At 38.7% G+C, this 19,294-nt stretch overlaps 1 protein-coding gene across 1 annotated transcript in view; it reads right to left on the bottom strand.

Moving 5' to 3' along the window:
• LOC112058531 (protein Wnt-6) overlaps nucleotides 1-19,294 on the bottom strand; it is a 68,315-nt gene that overhangs the window by 3,304 nt on the left and 45,717 nt on the right. Inside the window, exon 3 of the mRNA XM_052891217.1 lies at nucleotides 242-348. Coding sequence (XP_052747177.1) covers nucleotides 242-348 — 107 coding nt within the window. The remainder of the gene's footprint in view (nucleotides 1-241; nucleotides 349-19,294) is intronic.

Below are 19,294 nucleotides of genomic sequence, written 5' to 3'. Positions count from 1 at the left end.
CTCCATATTCCCTCTCCTAGTAGAAGGGAATTGAAATAAGCTAGTAGGGATATTCATAGTCAGGGATCTGTAGAACATTTTGTACAGCTGATTACTATCAAGTTAATTTTTCGTGACTAGCTTCATCTCGATGATGATCAACTTTTTTATTTACGAAAATTCTTGATTTATGTGAGTTTGTTAATATAATTGCTAGCCCTAGTTAAAAACCTTATGCACGCCACTGCTACAACTCATATACCTTTTCACATGAGCACTCGAGCAGTGAGCCCGCAGTACAGGCGCGGGTGATCGCGTATGTCACTCCGGCTGCAGTGATCGCGTTCACAAACCCCGTCTCTCTTGTATCTGCAACAAAATTCATTATTAATCGTGGGTTTAATCTCTAATGATTTTAAACTTATTTCGTGGTTGTTCATTATGAATGTTATTTAAACGGGTACATACCACGATAACAAAAGCATAATAACAAAAGCGATGTCGTGAGTGTGGTTTTCCTAAACAGCCAAAAACGCGAGGTTGTTGAAAAAAGAAAAAGAACCAGTAAGAGGGTAGATCGATTCTGCCCCTAACATCTGACTTCACTTCTCAGCTCGCAACTTCAGTCCCGTCGTGACCACGATCCATGCAACTGGGTCGAAATATCGACAATAAAAATCTCGTCGTTTTATCGTGGTATGTACCCGTTTAAATAACATTCATAGGTTTAATCTCTTTTCATAATAATCATCATTTCCCACCACTGGGCCAGGCTTCTCTCCTTATATGAAAGGGGATATGGAGCTTCAATCCATTTCAATGAGGGTTGACGGAAGGTGATAATGACCGAATGTGTCACCCACCGGGGATAAGTTTTGACGGCCTCCGTGGCGCCGTGGTATGCGCGGTGGATTTACAAAACGGAGGTCCTGGGTCCGATCCCCGGCTGGGCAGATTGAGATTTTCTTAATTTGTATATGTCTGGCTGGTAGGCTTCGGCCGTGGCTAGTTACCACCCTACCAGCAAAGACGTACCGCCAAGCGATTTAGCGTTCCGGTACGATGCCGTGTAGAAACCGAAAGGGGTGTGGATTTTCATCCTCCTCCTAACAAGTTAGCCCGCTTCCATCTTAGACTGAATCATCACTTACCATCAGGTGAGATTGTAGTCAAGGGCTAACTTGTAAAGAATAAAAAAAAAGTCCTCGAGTTCTTGATGCTTGTAGTGTTCCCAATGCGCTTTGAACACTAGAGGAGAGCCTGTTGTACATCAGGCTTCTCCTCCAACAGGCCTGTATTTGCCACTGGCTGGTTGGCTACATTCCCATAGCCCAGTCATCAGGCAACGAGTCGGAACACCGTGGGGTTTTAGTCGGTTTAGGTCTTCTTGCCTCCTCGTGGCGAGAAGGTTTCTCTAACAAATACCAAAACCAAAACAAATAACAAACGTTCTTATGTAGACAACTGAAATAGTAAATGAAAGTAACAATCATAACGTGCTTATCTTTATAGTGCAGTTAAAGTTAAACTTAACAATTACGCAACCTCAAAGTTTACGTGTCACTCACAGAATAAAGAATGAACCAGACTGAGTTTTTAACTATAACACCTGTTACCTAAAAAAAAAACGTCACGCGTCTCTTTGACATCCGCATATACAAACTTTTTTTATAATTTGTATTTCAAAATCTCACTAACAACAATTACGTAAATTAATATAATTACCAATAATTATTAATATAAAAATACTTCTTTAGTTTTTGTGAACAATTTTTAAAATATTTAAAAACTTATGACGCCATTTTTCTTCAATAAATGAAAATTACTGTTGCAACGTTTCGTGTAGTACTGATTCGAGAATATACACGTTTTTGAATTTTGTATTTGGAACGGCTACGCCACTATCTGCCTGTTATTTTTTAATCTATGGTGTCACCTAACGAAAATGACGCAACCTCAGAGTTTACGTATCCAGCCGTCGATTCGTCACAGCGAGCTAGGGCCCGAAGAAACGAAAGCCTGAAGCATAAAGCACCGACACAATGAGTGAAGCTGTTGACCCAAAAATCAATATTCACACGGCCGCTGTAATAAACAACTATGGGCTTTACGAATCGAAGGCTGCATCCATAAAACATCTTAGCGGGTAACACGGGCGCGTAGGATGTCGAGCATTTTAACAAGGTGTACACAATATAGTCACTCACTATCCATTTGTAACTATGTGATACCTAGGTAAATATTTGGATAAAACTGTGATACTGTAATATACTGAACTGGTAATGTATAATTATTTTGTTAAATATAAAAACTTATAAAGTTCAAAAGTTTCTCGATGATCTTAAATGGTGTTCAATTTTGTTTCATAACTCCAAATTCATGCAATTTTAATTTGTCTTTTCAAAGATTTCAAATGTATTATTATAACTTATCAGGGCCTATCATTATTATTTATATAATTAGTTTAAAAAGTTATTTTTAATAAGTATCACACTTAGTAGATAATTATTAATATCCGTAGATTATTAAAGGTCACAATAAAATTTAGCGATAGTGACGGATACTAGGAACGGACAGCTTAAACTGTTACTGTCAGCCGGCCGCTGGTTTACAATATTCTATACAAAAGTATTATTTAAAAAATAACTGAATACGATAATGTGTGATACAATAAGTAGTATGATTATATTTAAAGCATAATAAATATAATTCATTCAAGTCCAATGTGTCCATAAAATAAGGAATAGTAGGCGTCGATGAGTATTTGAAAAGACAGGAATAATATTTCTAACATTTACAATGCAGTTATTGTTAACAAAGCATAGTGGTATTTAATATTGCACCTTCATTATACAACCAAATTAGCACCACAATTTCCTATTAACTCTGTTTAAAATTCTCGCCGTTCGTCGATTTTAACGACAGTGTGTACACTTAAAGCTTGGCTATAACAATTAATGGCGGGTGAAACTGATGTTGGAATATTCAGATGGCATGAATAATGTGAAAATTGTTGTGCCCATCTACTGAATGGGCCTCGGACAGCGTATAAGGCGCAGCGCATACTGATGAAGTTTCCAAATCAAATTTTCCAGGACGACTGTCTAAACACTCTGTCGTGAATGACATTCACGCTGTACCTTTTTGCTGGTTTTAGAGTCACGCTGACAAAACGCTGACCGTCGGCGCTGACAGACGAAATGTATGAACTCCTAGCGAGCGCTTCAGAATAACGCGTAGCTATCAGCGCGTGCGGTGGTCAGCGTCGATGGTTTTTGTCAGCGTCCGGTCAGCGTGACTCTAAAACTAGCCTTAGATACAGTGTTTTGTATTAACACCCATGAATGATTTTCTTGCATATGATTAATAATATTTAATTAATTTTATAATATTGGTATTGAAATATTTTTTCAACACTGAAAATGAATGACTGACTGACAATACACTGAATCTAGCAAATCATAACTGGGGACTAAAAACTGCGATTTAGGGATGAAAGAAAATTTTCTGGTATGCAGGTTTACTCACGATTTTTCTTTCACCATAGGGACACAACTGAAAAGTTGGGTACATGTCACGGACCGGATTCGAACCCACACCCTCCGGAATTGTACACAGAGATCATATACACTGGGCTATCACGGCTCTCATTGTAGGGTACTAATGTTTTATTGAAATCGTTGCTTTTTCAATTTATTGTGTTAAAAGATGTATAATATTTATGAATTATGATTATGAGTAAAATATTACGTTTCCATTTTTGGGAGTTTTCGGATCGCATATAGTTTTCTAAAACCATATGCGATCCGAAAACATTTTAATATGACATTTCGAACTTTGAATAGATAGACCTAACTATCTGTTTAAAATTCACATACCTGTGAAATATATTCCTAATCTGCGTTAAAAACCTGGAGTTTGCGTTCAGCTTAAGCGAAGTCAGTTTGGGTCGATGACTTCATACTATCGAGTTGCAATGGTAGAGTTTAGATTGGTTTTATAGATTCTTAATAACGTGCATGACTAATTAATTGTGGATTTTATTAAACTACATAATAATAAACGCTTGATGATCGGACGTGTGGTCATTATAGTTTTATTGAAGCGCATATATTTGGAAGAATATTATAGAAATTTTGATGTCTGTCAATTAATGTGTTTCCCTAAGTTTTACTCTTAAACTTTAATTAATTATAACAAAAGGCTTTATAGACTGATGATGGTGTTTTTCGGTATGTATTTCAGATTTTTATGAAAACAGCTGCAATCTTGTAGGTAAGTAGAATTTATATCGGTAGATAAATTTTGTTTTTGGCTCTAAGAAAAATATTCTTTCGAGCAGCAGGTCTGAATGTATTAATAAAATCCAAAATGTTTTATCATTTATCAAAAGTCGTGTCAAATCGATATTCATAATCATGTCAGGAGTCTCATCTCTCAAATTAAAGCTTCGAGGTGGATTGATTATAGCAATAAAACCGTCACACACTTTTGGTGCCCGCATATGGGTTAAATCATTTTCGTGATAGTAGCGGCATTCGTTAAGTTCAGATTAGATAAGGCGCTTACGCAATGCGGTGCGGTACGCAGGCTGACAGCAGATCGGCATCGGACGCGCCTATCGATCCCATGCTAATTGGACTCGTATAGCGAACTGCGAGCTGTATCGTCCCCGCATACCGCGCGACCGCCACCCGTCCGAGGAGATACAGCGAAATTTATTACACAAACAATTTATATAATTGACGTGCGACAAAAAAGCGAGAGTGCACACCCATCCGACTCGAAATCCAGCCGGTAATTACACCGCGTCAGCGCTGTCGACGGCGAATTTCGTGAGTATTTTTATCAGACAGATTAAATTTCGCCGGACATCGCCGAGGATATGTCTCGGGTGGAAATATGAGAGGAATGTCAATTTCGAGATATTTTCGCTAGTCGTTTAGCGGTCGATAGGGAAAAAAGCGGCTAGGGGGGAGGACGGCATGGGAACAGGTCCGCCCCGCGTCGCGCCGGCGATAGGACGCGCGGCCGCGACACTCCAGCGTCATTATAAATCCGAGGCGGTGAGCTCAGAGCGGGGCATTCCGCGCGCTCCGGCCGCGTTATGCGCTGTAATTATCGCAAAACGCGGCCCCGACTCGCAAATATGTCGTCGGGAACGAGGGACATGACATTCTCATCACCGAACGTTCCCGTTTTTCTAGCATCTCCACTCTCGAGATATGCGACGTGACGAGCCACTCCCACGACGTCCGCGGAGCCTTATATTTTGGGGTTTCGCGACGACGCTTTTTGCAGCGCCCCGGAATGTCGGTATTCGTGTCCAGTTGAATAATTCAGCGAAATTGTCAATCAATCAATAAAACCGATGGATCAAATTGATTCACACTTGTAGATCGTATAGCTTCCATAACGCGTCGCGCGTTTTTGTCGTGTCAAAATGCCCGGGAGTCGTTCCGCCATTCACGGCCAGTCAATCACAAGCACGCGCTGGCCGAGTGTCTCATGAAAATGCTGTTTGTTCTTTTCTTGGATTGGATAATTGATAACTAGTTCCGTTGGATCGAGTGCCTACTGCGATCGTTGTAGGTGGTAACCTTGGGACCGGTTCTTGCAGGAAGCTCTCGACGAAAGGGCATAAATAAGATACAAGGGTACTTGGACAAAGAAATAAAGTAGAAACGTCGCGGTTGTATGGCAACTTTTCAAGATTCCATTCAGGAATTATATCTCGAGATAAGTATTGAATGCAGTACGCTTGTAAAATTAGATATCATTTGTTTTCAATTATTATAAAACTTACGATGATTAGATAAAGTCTTGATGAATCTATAAATATTTTATATTTTTATAACTGACAATGGCCGCCTGTCAATACTGCACGTCACTACAAACATGGATGGAATCTTGCTGGAATATTTTGTCCGCTTTTGCTAATCAGCAACAGATGTAAACCACTTGATAAAGACTGTATTATTGAATAAAAAATTATCCGTTTTATTGAAACCGGCTAAGAAATAACATCCATTTATCCAAGATATGATAAGTTCTGTATGTGTTCTGTGATATATATAATATTAATAAAAAAAACAACTGGAAAAGAACCGACCGCTAAACAGAGCTCGGTCAAAGAGTGAACCCTAGTGCTCGAAGGTTGTATGTATAAGTATATAAGCGTCTCCTGTGAGTAACGGCATAACTCATCACATTTTTATTTTATAGGATACCTTATGCTCAAGGCATCCTTTTTTTTCACATTAGGAAATGCTTTTACGCATCTCCCTCGGAAATAGTGGCATAGGCTGGCACTATTTCCGAGGGAGTATGTGGGATTCACCGGCTGCGAGTCAGCCAGAATACCCACTAAAACCCAGCAAAGTTCTATCGCCTCGCCTGATGCTTGAGTTCCGGGAACAAAAAATTAATCTTCCGCAACTTAGACAGCGGCGTCCCACGAGGCCGACCCTCCACTGGGGATCTAAAGATCCCCTTGCTCCGTCTGTTGCGTACCAAGGCAACAAGGTACGCCTTTCAACCCAAGGATCTTATATCTTGTCGGACGGTAGATTCCTCAAATCCACCACCCGGAGCTCCTCATTAGGGTGTTAGGCGGCGATCGTGGGCACGTCGCCTTCGACCTGCCCTAGGGCGGCGATTCTCAAGGCATCCTAGCACAAGGTATCCTAACATCACTAACATCACGCGTAGAGTCTACCGCACACTGACTAGACTATTCCAGACTCTATGTGTGATGTTACTCTAATGTGGCTCATCTAGGTGTGTATATACATTATATAAGTATTTAAATGTGTATGATGAAACAGCTTTCTCACCCATAACACGAGCTATACGCTTAATTCGAGTCATTGGCGTATCTAAGATTATTTCCTAAGGTAGGCCTTGGCCCCTGACATGCTGGCATGACAGTTTATACATATGTATTTGTTATCACCGCATTATTTTTCAACTAGCTGACACCCGCGACTTCGTCCGCGTGGAAATCAATGTAAGCTTTCAAGCCTCATTTCACCACTTTATAGTATGAATTTCAAGAATTTTTGAATCCCATTATATTTCTTATTTTTTATATATACAGATAATAAAGACAGATTATATATATTTAAAATGTATGAAAAAGAAATATGTAGTCGTATGCATCACAAATAATTACCCCTAATAAATTTTTCCATTGCTTTAATGATTAGTGCAAGAGCTTGTGGCTTAATTTCAAGAGGGACTGAATAAAAACTGAAATTAAATATATCATAAATTCTTTATTTATTAAGTGGTTAATTCAATGTTTCTTTGCTTTCTTGATCTTTCAAAGTTTGTTTATATTATATTTTGTTTTTACTAAGCATAATAAGATTTAAAAAATCCACTTTTAAATTGTGGATTACATAAAAAAGATGACTTGTTATTTTTTAACACTCAACCCAAAACTGATTGCATTACATTACGAATGTTTCAATAGCGCGATCTACGCATATTCAATCCAACCAGCCAATCTAACAAAAATATGATTACCGTTTTGTTTTAGATTGAATGTAACACATGTCACAAAGCGCTTTACTACGTAACATGAATACAGTAAAGTTCACAATGTATAAAGTAAAGCTATCTCAATACTTTTTATGATTTTTAGTTTTAAACGACAATTTCCCTTACCTTTTGCCTTTTTTATGCAAATATGAAAATTTCCTTTAACCTACAACTAAGCGATTGTCTTATCCCTAGGGTATATACTTCAACAGAAGTGGATTGAACCCCAAAATCCACTTGGACCAGCATATTTCTATTAAAGGCATTAATTTTAAATTAATATTGGTAATTTTGTTTATTGATGGCCAATAAAGGAATTTTTCTTCCTTTTAAATCTTTTCCAGTTTATATAAACTCAATTAAAATATTCCACCCCCTCCTCGACTATTGTATTTTGTAGCCAATTACAACATTAATCAATAGTGTTGGGGACATAAATTATATCGATATAAACGTGCAAATGCCTCGGATGTCAAATTGATAACGCGCGAGATCATCTAGAGACCATATATGAAATCGCTGGGAATTTTGCAATTTTAATTTTATTTATAACGACGTGGTCCAAGTTACAGAATGCAGCGGATGAATAATTTTGAAACCAAGTTCTATGTATGATTTGCTGTGTAAGTTAAAAGAGGTAGCGGAAAGTGGTTAAAGGGATATTTAATGCATTATTGTATAAATTCATAATTAACATCAAATCAATAACAACCGCATTTTTCGTTTTTTTTAGCCCATTGTTAACAAAAATCATAATATCAACAGGACAATCTCCTCTACCTACCTATGACATTTTTTACCTATAATCACACATCGATATACACTAACACGTTTAAAAGACGCTATTCACTACATATTTTGTACTGTCAACAGCTTCCATTAGACAGTGAATTCGACAGTGACACAGTAAATACGAAACTATGAGACTTAATAATTATTGACAAAAGCTAGTTAGTACTATTCGAGAATCGCGACAAACTTTCAAGAGTGAAACGAACTGTCACCCGCATCATCCTACATGAAACGAACTGTTATTATTATTATTGTCTGGTCTACCAGTAATTATTATTACGTTTTTAACTGCATATTGTACTCGCACCACATGACATTTCCAACCGGACGTACGCTAGGAGCCGATAACCTGGGCCCGCTCCGATACGGATCGCTCGTCTGTGCCGACTTTAAATTAACCGTTCACGCACTGCCCGTAGGAATTTTAGATTTGATACGCGACACTGGCCTGCCCTTTGCAGTTTACTGTTATTTAATCTGTAAGATTCTGTGCAGGTGTTCACTTGTTTGTTTTTTTTTTTAATTCAGCGAACTTTTAACTACGGTTCTGCCACATACAGCCCTAGTGTTATCGCTTACTGCTACTTTTCTATCCCTCACGCACCTTACCGTAGTAGATTGCAACTAGACGCAATCGAATGAAGAATTTTGTTTTTTTTGGCGAAAAAAAATTAAATCACTTAAAAAAAATAACGTAAGCTAACATTATTACAAAAAAAAATATGCCTATTAGCAAACCGTCTGTAGAAAACTCGAGTATTTTTCGATAGTTCGATATAAGTAGAAGTCTCCCGAAACCGATACGATAGGCAAGCATCTCTAAACCAAAGTGACGGTTTTATATTTTTTTATTATATTTTTACAGAGCCAAGTCTCGCACCTTGTAGGAGAGGGTATTAGTTCACCAGGCTGCTCCAATGCAGGTTAGCGGGCTTAAGATAACACCTAAGCTCTTTTACAATATGCACCAATGTCCCGCGACGTTCGAGCATCGACTAGCGACATGTTGCACGACCCGTAAACGTCGCTTGGGACGGCAGGCGACATCGCTTGAGACATGTGAATTTCGTGTCAAGCGGCAGAGTCGCGCGACAAATGTCGCAAAAAATACATTATGGAACCTAAGCTAACTTATCCTTATAACTATACAAATTCCTGGGCGGCCTGCTAAGCTTCTGGAGCGAGCTCGGTTGGCTGGAGTGACTCCAGCGGGGACCAGCACCGAAGGGACCTACGTACAACGGCCAAAACTCAGTTGCGAAGTGCGGAAAAGGCCCAGGAAAAGAAGAAGAAGAAAGAAGAACTATACAAATTATATCCACGTGGTATGATGGCAACAATTCTGGAAACGCGGAAACCAGCGTTTTCGCTCTCGACAGCCACGCTAATCATTTGCGCAAAAAATCAGCCAGCCCTTTGTCACCAGTCGAAGCAACTAGCCGCGGTGAAATATAGTATTTTTCTTGTTGTAATCTTTACAAAGTGGCAAATAAAATAACTCAAACAAGTGCCCAGAGCGGATTCTTGCACGTAACATCTTCATACTTAGCTGGTGCGTCCGAGTAACATGGGATGCGATGTTTCCTAGCCGAGCCTGTCAAGTATCGTGTGTCGGATTGTCATAAAACTGTATGCCACATGTATGCCGGCCCGCCACCGAGGTTGGCGCGGGCAGCGCACATAAAAATACGCACCCGCTAGAAATATAACCACAGATTAATGATATGATAACAGAACTGCCATGCTGCAATTGTTACGAAATCTGACATATTTTAGTAAGAGGAAATGCAGTTTAATTTCCGTTACTTTCACTTTTTGCTGTAGCTATTTGCCCTTATTTGACACTAGCGGACGCCCGCGTGGAAATCAGTTTTTCACAAATCCCTCGGGAACCATGGATTTTGCCGGGATGATGATGAAAAGTAACCTATGTGTGCCGCAGCGTAAAAAAGGAACAAACATACTTACACACTCACACACTTTCACACTTACATACAAACTTTCGCCTTTATAATATTAGTGTGATGTGATATTAGTGTAATTTCAATTAAAAGGAATTTATCATTAACTGTAAAAAAAAATCTATTACAAAATAGTGTAAAATTTTTATACACAATTTTGCAAGTTTTGTTCTACGCAATTCGAATCAGTCTTCACAATTGAGTAGTCCAGTCAACAATTTCTGAATCTGAAATTTCGAGGTATTCACTTAATAGATTCGAAGCGCCATCACAAATTTTTAGTTTAATTTAATTAATAGAAAAGTATGCTCGGTGTATCTCTGCATGATCAAATCAGAAATGAGGAGATCCGCAGAAGAACCAAAGTCACCAACATAGTTCAACGAGTCGCGAAGCTGAAGTGGCAATGGGCACATAGTTCGAAGAGCCGATGGATGTTGGGGTCCCAAGGGGCTGGAATGGCGACCCCGCACTAAAAAGCGCAGTGTTGGTCGACCCCCCATTAGGTGGACTGATGACATAAAGCGAATCGCAGGGATTTGCTGAATGCAGGTGGCTCAAGATCGTGATGTTAGAAAGTCCCTACAAAATGCCTATGTCCTGCAGTGCAGTCCATCGGCTGATATGATGATGATGATAAATAGAAAAGTTGAAGTAATGTTAGGCAATTATGTAGTTTGTAGGTGGCAGTGTGAATAAACTATTCGTTTGACTCGGAATTTAGTATCTACCTACAAGAACGATTCGAGATTCAAATTAACTGTCAGGCGGTTCACTTATATATAAATAGTACCCTTGTTTTGGAAGGTGATTGAATAAGAAAAGTATTTGATATCAATAAACTAACATAGCAAGTTGATAAAACGGCCGCAATAAATAGCAGGACAGTGAAAGATTCTAAAAGGAAAAGCAATTATGCAGCGAGATACGGTGGACAGCTATTATAAGGATCAGCTCAACGCACGCACAATACATCGAGTTGTCGCCGTGACCGCAGCGGAATGTTTAAACGAACGCGGGCATTTTATCTCATCTGATTAATTCAAATATTTAGCGCAATAAATAGCGGGGTGAGTGGGGGTGCACGCTCGTAACGCTGTCGACCTGTCGGACGGATAACGCATGCGCCGAGCAATTGCGTCAGTGTCACTGTCAGCTGACAGCGCGGCCATTGTGGCCCTGGATATACGAGCGACGCGCGGTCACAACCGCGCAGCTGATTTATCGACGTCCCGCGGAGCCCCGGCCGACGGGGCCCGCTGTCGCCACCCGAATAAAGAGCATTCTCACGCTACCGAACGCACGCGAACGCTCCCGTGTCCTACCCATATTTAAATCGGGCGATCGTTTCTCATTCCTTTCCCCCAGATATTTTACGTCGGGTAATACGATACGACACTGTCCGGCTCTTTCTGCAGTTTTCGCGTTCCTTTTGCCCCTCGGGCCGCTATTGTTCACTTGTCAATTTCTTTAGCTAATGCGAGTAAACGTCTCATTATGCGGCGCGGTGCGTCCTCGACGCGCATTGCATGTTGTGACAGCAGCCACCCACCGGAAGGCCGCGCGTCATTCAGCACAAAACGCGCTTTATTCAACGTACGGAGGTTAATTTGAATGGATTGTGCCCATTTAATGGGAATAATTAGCCCTGCTGTGTGCAACGGACGACGATGTCGCATCTCCGCTGATGTTTGGATGCGGTCAACTCTTGTTTTCTTAGTCAACAGTTTGCCAGTTGCGTGCACAGAGTATAAACAGTGTTGCACTGGCTAAATATAGCCTAGTAAATCTTGTAAAAAGCATTTTAATAGCTTTTAAGATCTTTTTTATTCGATGACAAGTAGACGCTTGATCGCGATCTCATCTGAAGCTATGTGACGGTGCAGTCAGATGGAAGGCTGTTAACGTGAATCACATCTAAATAAGGTTTGGTAGCAGTAAAATCATTGGCGCTAGCTAATTTATTGTATCAAACTTCAGCTTAATGTTGTGAATGCTCCCTCCCTTAAATGTTTAAACAAATGTCTAAACACACCCATGGCACTGAAAAACATCCATGCATAACAAATATTTTCCAGTTGTGGGAATCGAACCCAAGGTTATGGATGCAGAAAGCAAGGTCACTACCCATAGCACCAGCCGGCTTTGAAATTTAATATACAGTAAAAAAAGTTAATTCAAGAAGAAACACGATGATTTGAGGTAAAGCTTTTGTGTCTACTTTCCTCATAACGCATTGCTATCTGGGATTCCCCTTCAATGTTTTTGTTTCCTGATTTTTGCAACTAAGACATCCTTAAACCAACGATAATATGCATCTTCTATACGTTCTTAGACAGCATTTACACTTTGTGACATCAAAGTCAATCACAAAAGTACAATTCACTAAGAAGTTGATCAAACTATCAAAAAATGCAAACGACGTATGCGACCCTTAATATCTAATGAATTTTATTGAGTATTGACCACAGAATTGACTACAATTTCACCTGATGGCAAGTGATGATGTAGTCTAAGATGGAATCTGAGTAACTTGTTTAGGAGGAGGATGAAATCCACACCCCTTTTTATTTCTACCCGACATCGTACTGAAACGCTAAATCGCTTGACGGAACTTTGCCGGAAGGGTGTTAACTAGCCACGGCCCAAGCCAGGACCAATTAAGATAAACCTCAATAAGCCCAACCAGGGATCGAACTCAGAACCTCCGTGTTGTAAATCCACCATGCATAACATTGCGCCACGGAGGTCGTAAAATAGACACTGAATTATAAAATAAAGTATTGAATTTACAATAAGTACTAGTAAAGTGCATGACGGATTATATACCTAACTAAAAAATATAATAATTGTAAGTATACCTTACGTACCTACATTTTACAATCTGCGAATAATCAGTTAAGGTAATGATTTTCTTAAAAGGGCATTAAAAGCTTCATTGCCCTGAGAACTGATGTGCGGTAAAAACTGATTGCAGTGTCGCATCCTATTTTAGCGTATGGTGAGGGTATTTCTTTAATTTGGCGCTGGCAATGACACTGACGAGCGGGTCGTCGCGACTCGCGCACGTCAGTCACTGTGATTGACTGTGACGGTTGTCGTTGGGAAAAAGAAAAACGCGATTGGATGACTTGGGATTAAGCTATAGACTGGAAGATTGTAATGTTTGGAAGGACTTAGGGTCAACTTACATATTATGCAACTTTTATTTTAATTTATGTTATTGTAGTCCTTAACTTAGGAACAAAATATTTATTACTTATCATACTGCTCAAACTTCGTGTCGTATTCATAGCAAGTCGGACAAAACTAAAGGAGCCTAACCATGGTTTTAGGGCGTTTTCCTTCCTAACCATCTTCCAGACTTTAGTGCGTCGGACAACAATTAAAAAATTAGTGAGGGTATTTCATAATTTGGCGCTGGCAATGACACTGACGAGCGGATCGTTGCAACTCGCGCACGTCAGTCACTGTGATTGACGGTGACGGTTGTCGTTGGGAAAAATAAAAACGCGATTGGGATTGGATGACTCAGAATTAAGCTATAGACTGGAAGATTGTAATGTTCGGAAGGACCATGAAGGACTAAGGATCAGCTTTTGCATATTATGCAAGGTTTTATTTCAATTTGTGTTTTTTGTAGTCCTTGACTAGGAACAAAATATTTATTCCTTATCATACTGCTCAAACTTCGTGTGTCGTATTCATAGCAAGTTGGACAAAACTAAACGAGCCTAACCGTGGTTTTAGGGCGTTTTCCTTCCTAATCATCTTCCAGACTTTGGTGCGTCAGACAACAAATAATAATTAGTAAGGGTATTTCATAATTTGGTGCTGGCTATGACACTGACGAGCGGATCGTCGCTACTCGCGCACGTCAGTCACTGTGATTGACTGTGACGGTAGTCGTTGAAAAAAATAAAAACGCGATTGGGGTTGGATGACTTGGAATTGTGCTATAGATTGGAACTTGGAAGATTGTAATGTTTGGAAGGATTTAGGATCAACTTTTACATATTAAGTAAGGCTTTATTTTAACTGTGACGGTTGTCGTTGGGAAATCAAGTATGTCCCCTGAATGTCTGACAAGGTTAATACTTTATTTCAGTTATCTTTCTTCTTCGAGGTTATAATATTTTTATTTTATAAACAAAGCAACCCAACGATATTTATACTAAATATCCTTGAATGAACCTTATAAAACGTCGCTGCAAATTAATATTGAAATATAAAGCAGAGCATCAGTGGTCATGAAAAATCCGCCTCCGAGAACATTCCCTGACTGTTATTCAACTTAAAGTACTGTGTGACAAGTAAAATATTTTTATAACACCAAAAATTATTACAAAAGCTACTCGTATTATTATATAATAATTTATAAGCGTATACTCGTAAATAAACAAATTAATGTGAGCCAAGTTTAGCGGTTCTATCTCCACGCTACTCTAACCTAACCCCCACTAAAACATCGCCTCGCATCCCGATTATTACCATTAACGTATCTCGAAACGTATTAAGATGTACTTAAATTCCTTGTATCGTGAGTACTCGGCCGACAATGAATATTAAATTTACGTACGTCCATTATCCGCGGAGGCTGGCTGCGAGCGAACATAAGAGTGAACCGATTAGATACGACCAAAACCAAAACACTCCCCGGAAATTACACTATAATTAAGAACATTTACGTGTATGGGGCGCCAAATTTATCGAGTTTTTTGTCGATATGAGGCTAACCGTGGATATTTATGTGCGGGGCTTGGGGTACGTGTGAGGTCCGAATGGTGCAGTAGTCGGGTTATCGTTTGGTAATCTTTACGAGCCCCCGCTGACTCCTCTCGGCGACCTGTCGACACTTAATGGCTCTCCCAGATTAGTACAAACTAGGGATGTGTGTAAGGTTAGCATCCGACTTCGATAGTACCTATCACTACCAGATAATGTAATCTTAGTATCGTCCATTTTTTTTCAATGTAGAGTTTTGTTTTTGAGATTCTGTGCAGTGTGCTATTTGATACGTAAAATTAGGTAATATGCCTAATAGCTTATCATTAAGATTATTAGAGTTAGCAATTGTTTTCTGTTTTCGTACGATGTATTTTATTCTACCTGTGTCTAAGCGTCTTTTTAATACTAATATGTGTTAAAAGAGACTTACAACCTTGTTGACAAAACACTGGTAACTTTAATAAATTTGAGTGACCAATATTATTTATGCATTAAAATTTAAATCACACTATTTAATGTAGCTCCGAGTTCATCTAATTACGTTGACTCCTTACTAATCGCTTAGTTGGAGGAGATTGTTAATCTTTGTAACGTATGTGTTTTTATTTTCATATAAAGAAAAATCTCGACTTGACTGTTACAAACTTGGTAGGTAGGTACATCACTAAACGGACTTCAATATTTTGGGAGTCCGTGTTTGTGGCTTTGTTTATAGCTTAATTAGGCTGTTTTGTTTAAGTGGGAATTGGTACCGGGTCCAGTCTAGGCTGATAAGGTGTCGAGGTATTTACGATTTGATATCGTGGTGATGACTTTGATTTCGGGGTTTCGGTGTAGTCGTTTTGTTTTGATCAAGTTTTACGAGTGCGCCTCTGGAACTAGAAGCCTTAAAGGTTAATTTATAAATACTCGCGTGTGGATGGTTTTGTACATAAATACAAAATAGTCCCTTTTTAGGGGTAGGTAGACAAAAAAGCAAGTCAATAGCGAGTTATTCTATATTTCGTATATTCTATTTCGTATATTCTATTTTGTATATTCTATATCGCAATATTTCGTCTACCATTGTTTTCATATTGTATTATGTTCCAAACTGATATAATGCCGCTAATGTCGAGTTACTTGGACCATTAATATTAAACAAAATCTCTCGTTTCCGAAATTTCTTAACTTGCAAACACTTACGACAACGGAAATCTCTTGATGATGAGAATTTCATATTCCTATAGACAACTTGTTAGGCCGTGATAGCCCAGTGGATATGACCTCTGCCTCCGATTCCGGAGTGTGTGGGTTCGAGTCTAGTCCAGGGCAGGGCAGCACTTCCAACTTTTCAGTTGTGTGCATTTTAAGAATTTAAATATCACGTGACTCAAACTCAGAGAATTTTCTTAATTCTCTGTGTGTGTGAAGTCTGCCAATCCGCATTGGGCCAGCGTGGTGGACTATTGGCCTAACCCCTCTCATTCTGAGAGGAGATTCGAGCTGAGCAGTGAGTCGATTATGGGTTGATAATTAATAGACAACTTAAAATCACGAAATGAAGTGTTCATATTGAACTTTTGTTAAGTATTAAATTTACGTGCGTTACGTTTCACCACCTTTGATAAATGACGGATATTCAAAGTTAAATTTCTTCACTTTCTTACTCTATAACAAATGATAAAGACAAAATGTGCATAAGCATTCTGACACTTATCAGAAGATGGCGAAATCGGCCCAAATTGTTATAAACAATTTTCATTAGTAATTTGTAATTAACACGCATTACAGCTGTTTCATAGATATAATAAGCAATTTTATATTTACTTAAGCATCGATATAAATCGTTAAAGGGCTCCTCCATACTAAAGAACGCACAATTTCATGTCATTACCCCAAAGACGTGCACGCACATCTAATCTCGGTAGGTACGTAACAAGCGTATATGTTGTGAGTGGACGTGGATTAAAAAAAATATTTACTGTTTTTTTTTCATTTTAATCCCTTAATTGTTGTGCCTTCGTGTTCATTTTGGAAGTGTAAAAACACAAGCCAAAACAGGAATAAAGAGAAATGTGTTACGAGTGATGACGTACCCAATGGCAATTCCGCGACGCTTTGAGGCCCATCTAACAATCTACGATCGATGTACTTAAGTACCTTCAATTTGCCTTTAACTATCGAAACTACGCTCAGTGCCCTTCATTCGGACGACGCCTAAGAGTACTTACGAGTCACTGTAATATAAATTATAATCTTTAAAAAAAAAGAATGAATCCCAAAAAAATAAAGACGAGTAAGTTTGATATAAACGTCTCAGAACACGACGACATTATAAGCGAGATTATATTATATTTATTAATATCCGAAACCTCATTAAGTGTAACATTACGTCCACCAGTCATTGGACAGTGAGTAGGTATATGATAAGGCAATTTAAATAAAAATGATCTCCTTTTTCATTGATAAAGATTTGACACGGAAAAAACAACGAATCGAGGAATGCAGGGACTTACTAATGAAAGGGACCAATTAACGATGATTATTTTTTTCTCATGACTAATGTGATACAGCGTGATTCAGTTTTTATATTTATATTTTTTTGGAAATTCATTCGTGGACAGTTTTTGTTGGAGGTGTTTCATTATTTGTATTTTACGTACCTACTTACACGTACAGTGAAAACTTTTGTGATATTACACAAAAATAAAATGTAGATTAGTAATTACGTACTTATCTACTTAAATATTTTTATTTTAATAGCTTTGATTTTTTTTTGTTTTGTGCAATAAGAAATTTAAATAAATATTAAAAATCAATCATCCATAATTCCTTTAGTTCAAGGATATTTTTAAATATCGCGATTTTATTTTAAAAAATCGTGTAATTATTATTACTATAAAATCAATTAATTATAACTAGTAGGTTAGATCTAATTATATCAGAGTCGAGCTCAACAGTGAGCCGAATATGAGTTGATAATGATGATGATGATGATGATGATGATGATGATGATTATGAACCTATTGTACATACTTGTAACTGAGCAATACTTCGCAAAGCATGCAAGTAGTAAGAACTACAATGCGCTGCTCAGTTTGTCACTAAGGCATATGTGTGACCTTATTCCTTTCATCGGCATACATAGCTGCACACTGCAAGGCTAGGCAGTACCTAATACTAATATAAACTAAATAATTGTTCCAAATGTTTTATTTATAACTAGCGGACGCCCGCGATTTCATCCGCGTGGAATTCAGTTTTTCACAAATCCCGCGGGAACCGTGGATTTTTTCCGGAATGAAAAAAGTAGCCAGTGTTAATCTAGAGTAAAATCTATTTCCATTCCAAATTTCAGCCAAATCGCTTCAGTAGCTGCAGCGTAAAAGAGGAACAAACATATTTACACACTTTCACACTTACACACAAACTTTCTCCTTTATAATATTAGTTGGATATATTTTTTATTAATCATTAATGTGACGTCAATAAAAAAACAGAATAAACGTGAAAATGTAATTCAAAACATGGAACACCCTGTACACGACACTTTTTCTTGTCACCAAGTGATAAAAATCCGGGACTAATTCAGGCTGCCGAGAGCACCACCCATAGTCGTTCACATCAATTTATGTGCTTTTAGCCTAATTTGTTGCTTTGGCCCCCATAACCTCCCACACGTATGCCAGCTTTGTTTAGCGACTGCTATTAATTACAAATTCTACTATATGTCTGTACTAATATCATAAAGAGGTAAAGTTTGTGGTTAGGGGTATAATCTCTGAATATATAGCCAAGTGGTACGTAGATTCTCTTCTACGATCGCAAACGCTTCGAAAAATCGAAATATGTATGGTAATGACATTTGCAATCGACAGGTCACGTGATCAAGATCTGTCATTCCCATACATTTTTCTAGCCAAGTAGCACGTAGATTCTCTTCCACGATCGCAAACGCTTCGAAAAATCGAAATATGTATGGGAATGACATTTGCTATCGAAAGGTCACGTGATCAAGATCTGTCATTCCCATACATTTTTGTAGTTTTCGAAGCGTTTGCGATCGTAGAAAGAGAATCGACGTGCCACTTTGCTACAGAGACTGAACCGACATTGAAAATTCTAGTACCACTACTAAGCCACTTTATTTGTGAGTGCTATATGTTATACCCGTATTCTACGTGGGTGAAACCGCGGAAAGTCAGCTAGTCTTCTATATAAATTTTGACGGCCTCCGTGGCGCAGTGGTATGCGAGGTGGATTTACAAAACGGAGGTCCTGAGTTCGATCCCCGGCTGGGCAGATTG

The sequence above is a fragment of the Bicyclus anynana genome, chromosome 3, assembly GCF_947172395.1.
Source record: "Bicyclus anynana chromosome 3, ilBicAnyn1.1, whole genome shotgun sequence".
NCBI classification, from domain to species: Eukaryota; Metazoa; Arthropoda; class Insecta; order Lepidoptera; family Nymphalidae; genus Bicyclus; species Bicyclus anynana.
The sequence above is the reverse complement of the archived record's forward strand: the minus strand, read 5'-3'. Positions and strand labels throughout refer to the sequence as shown.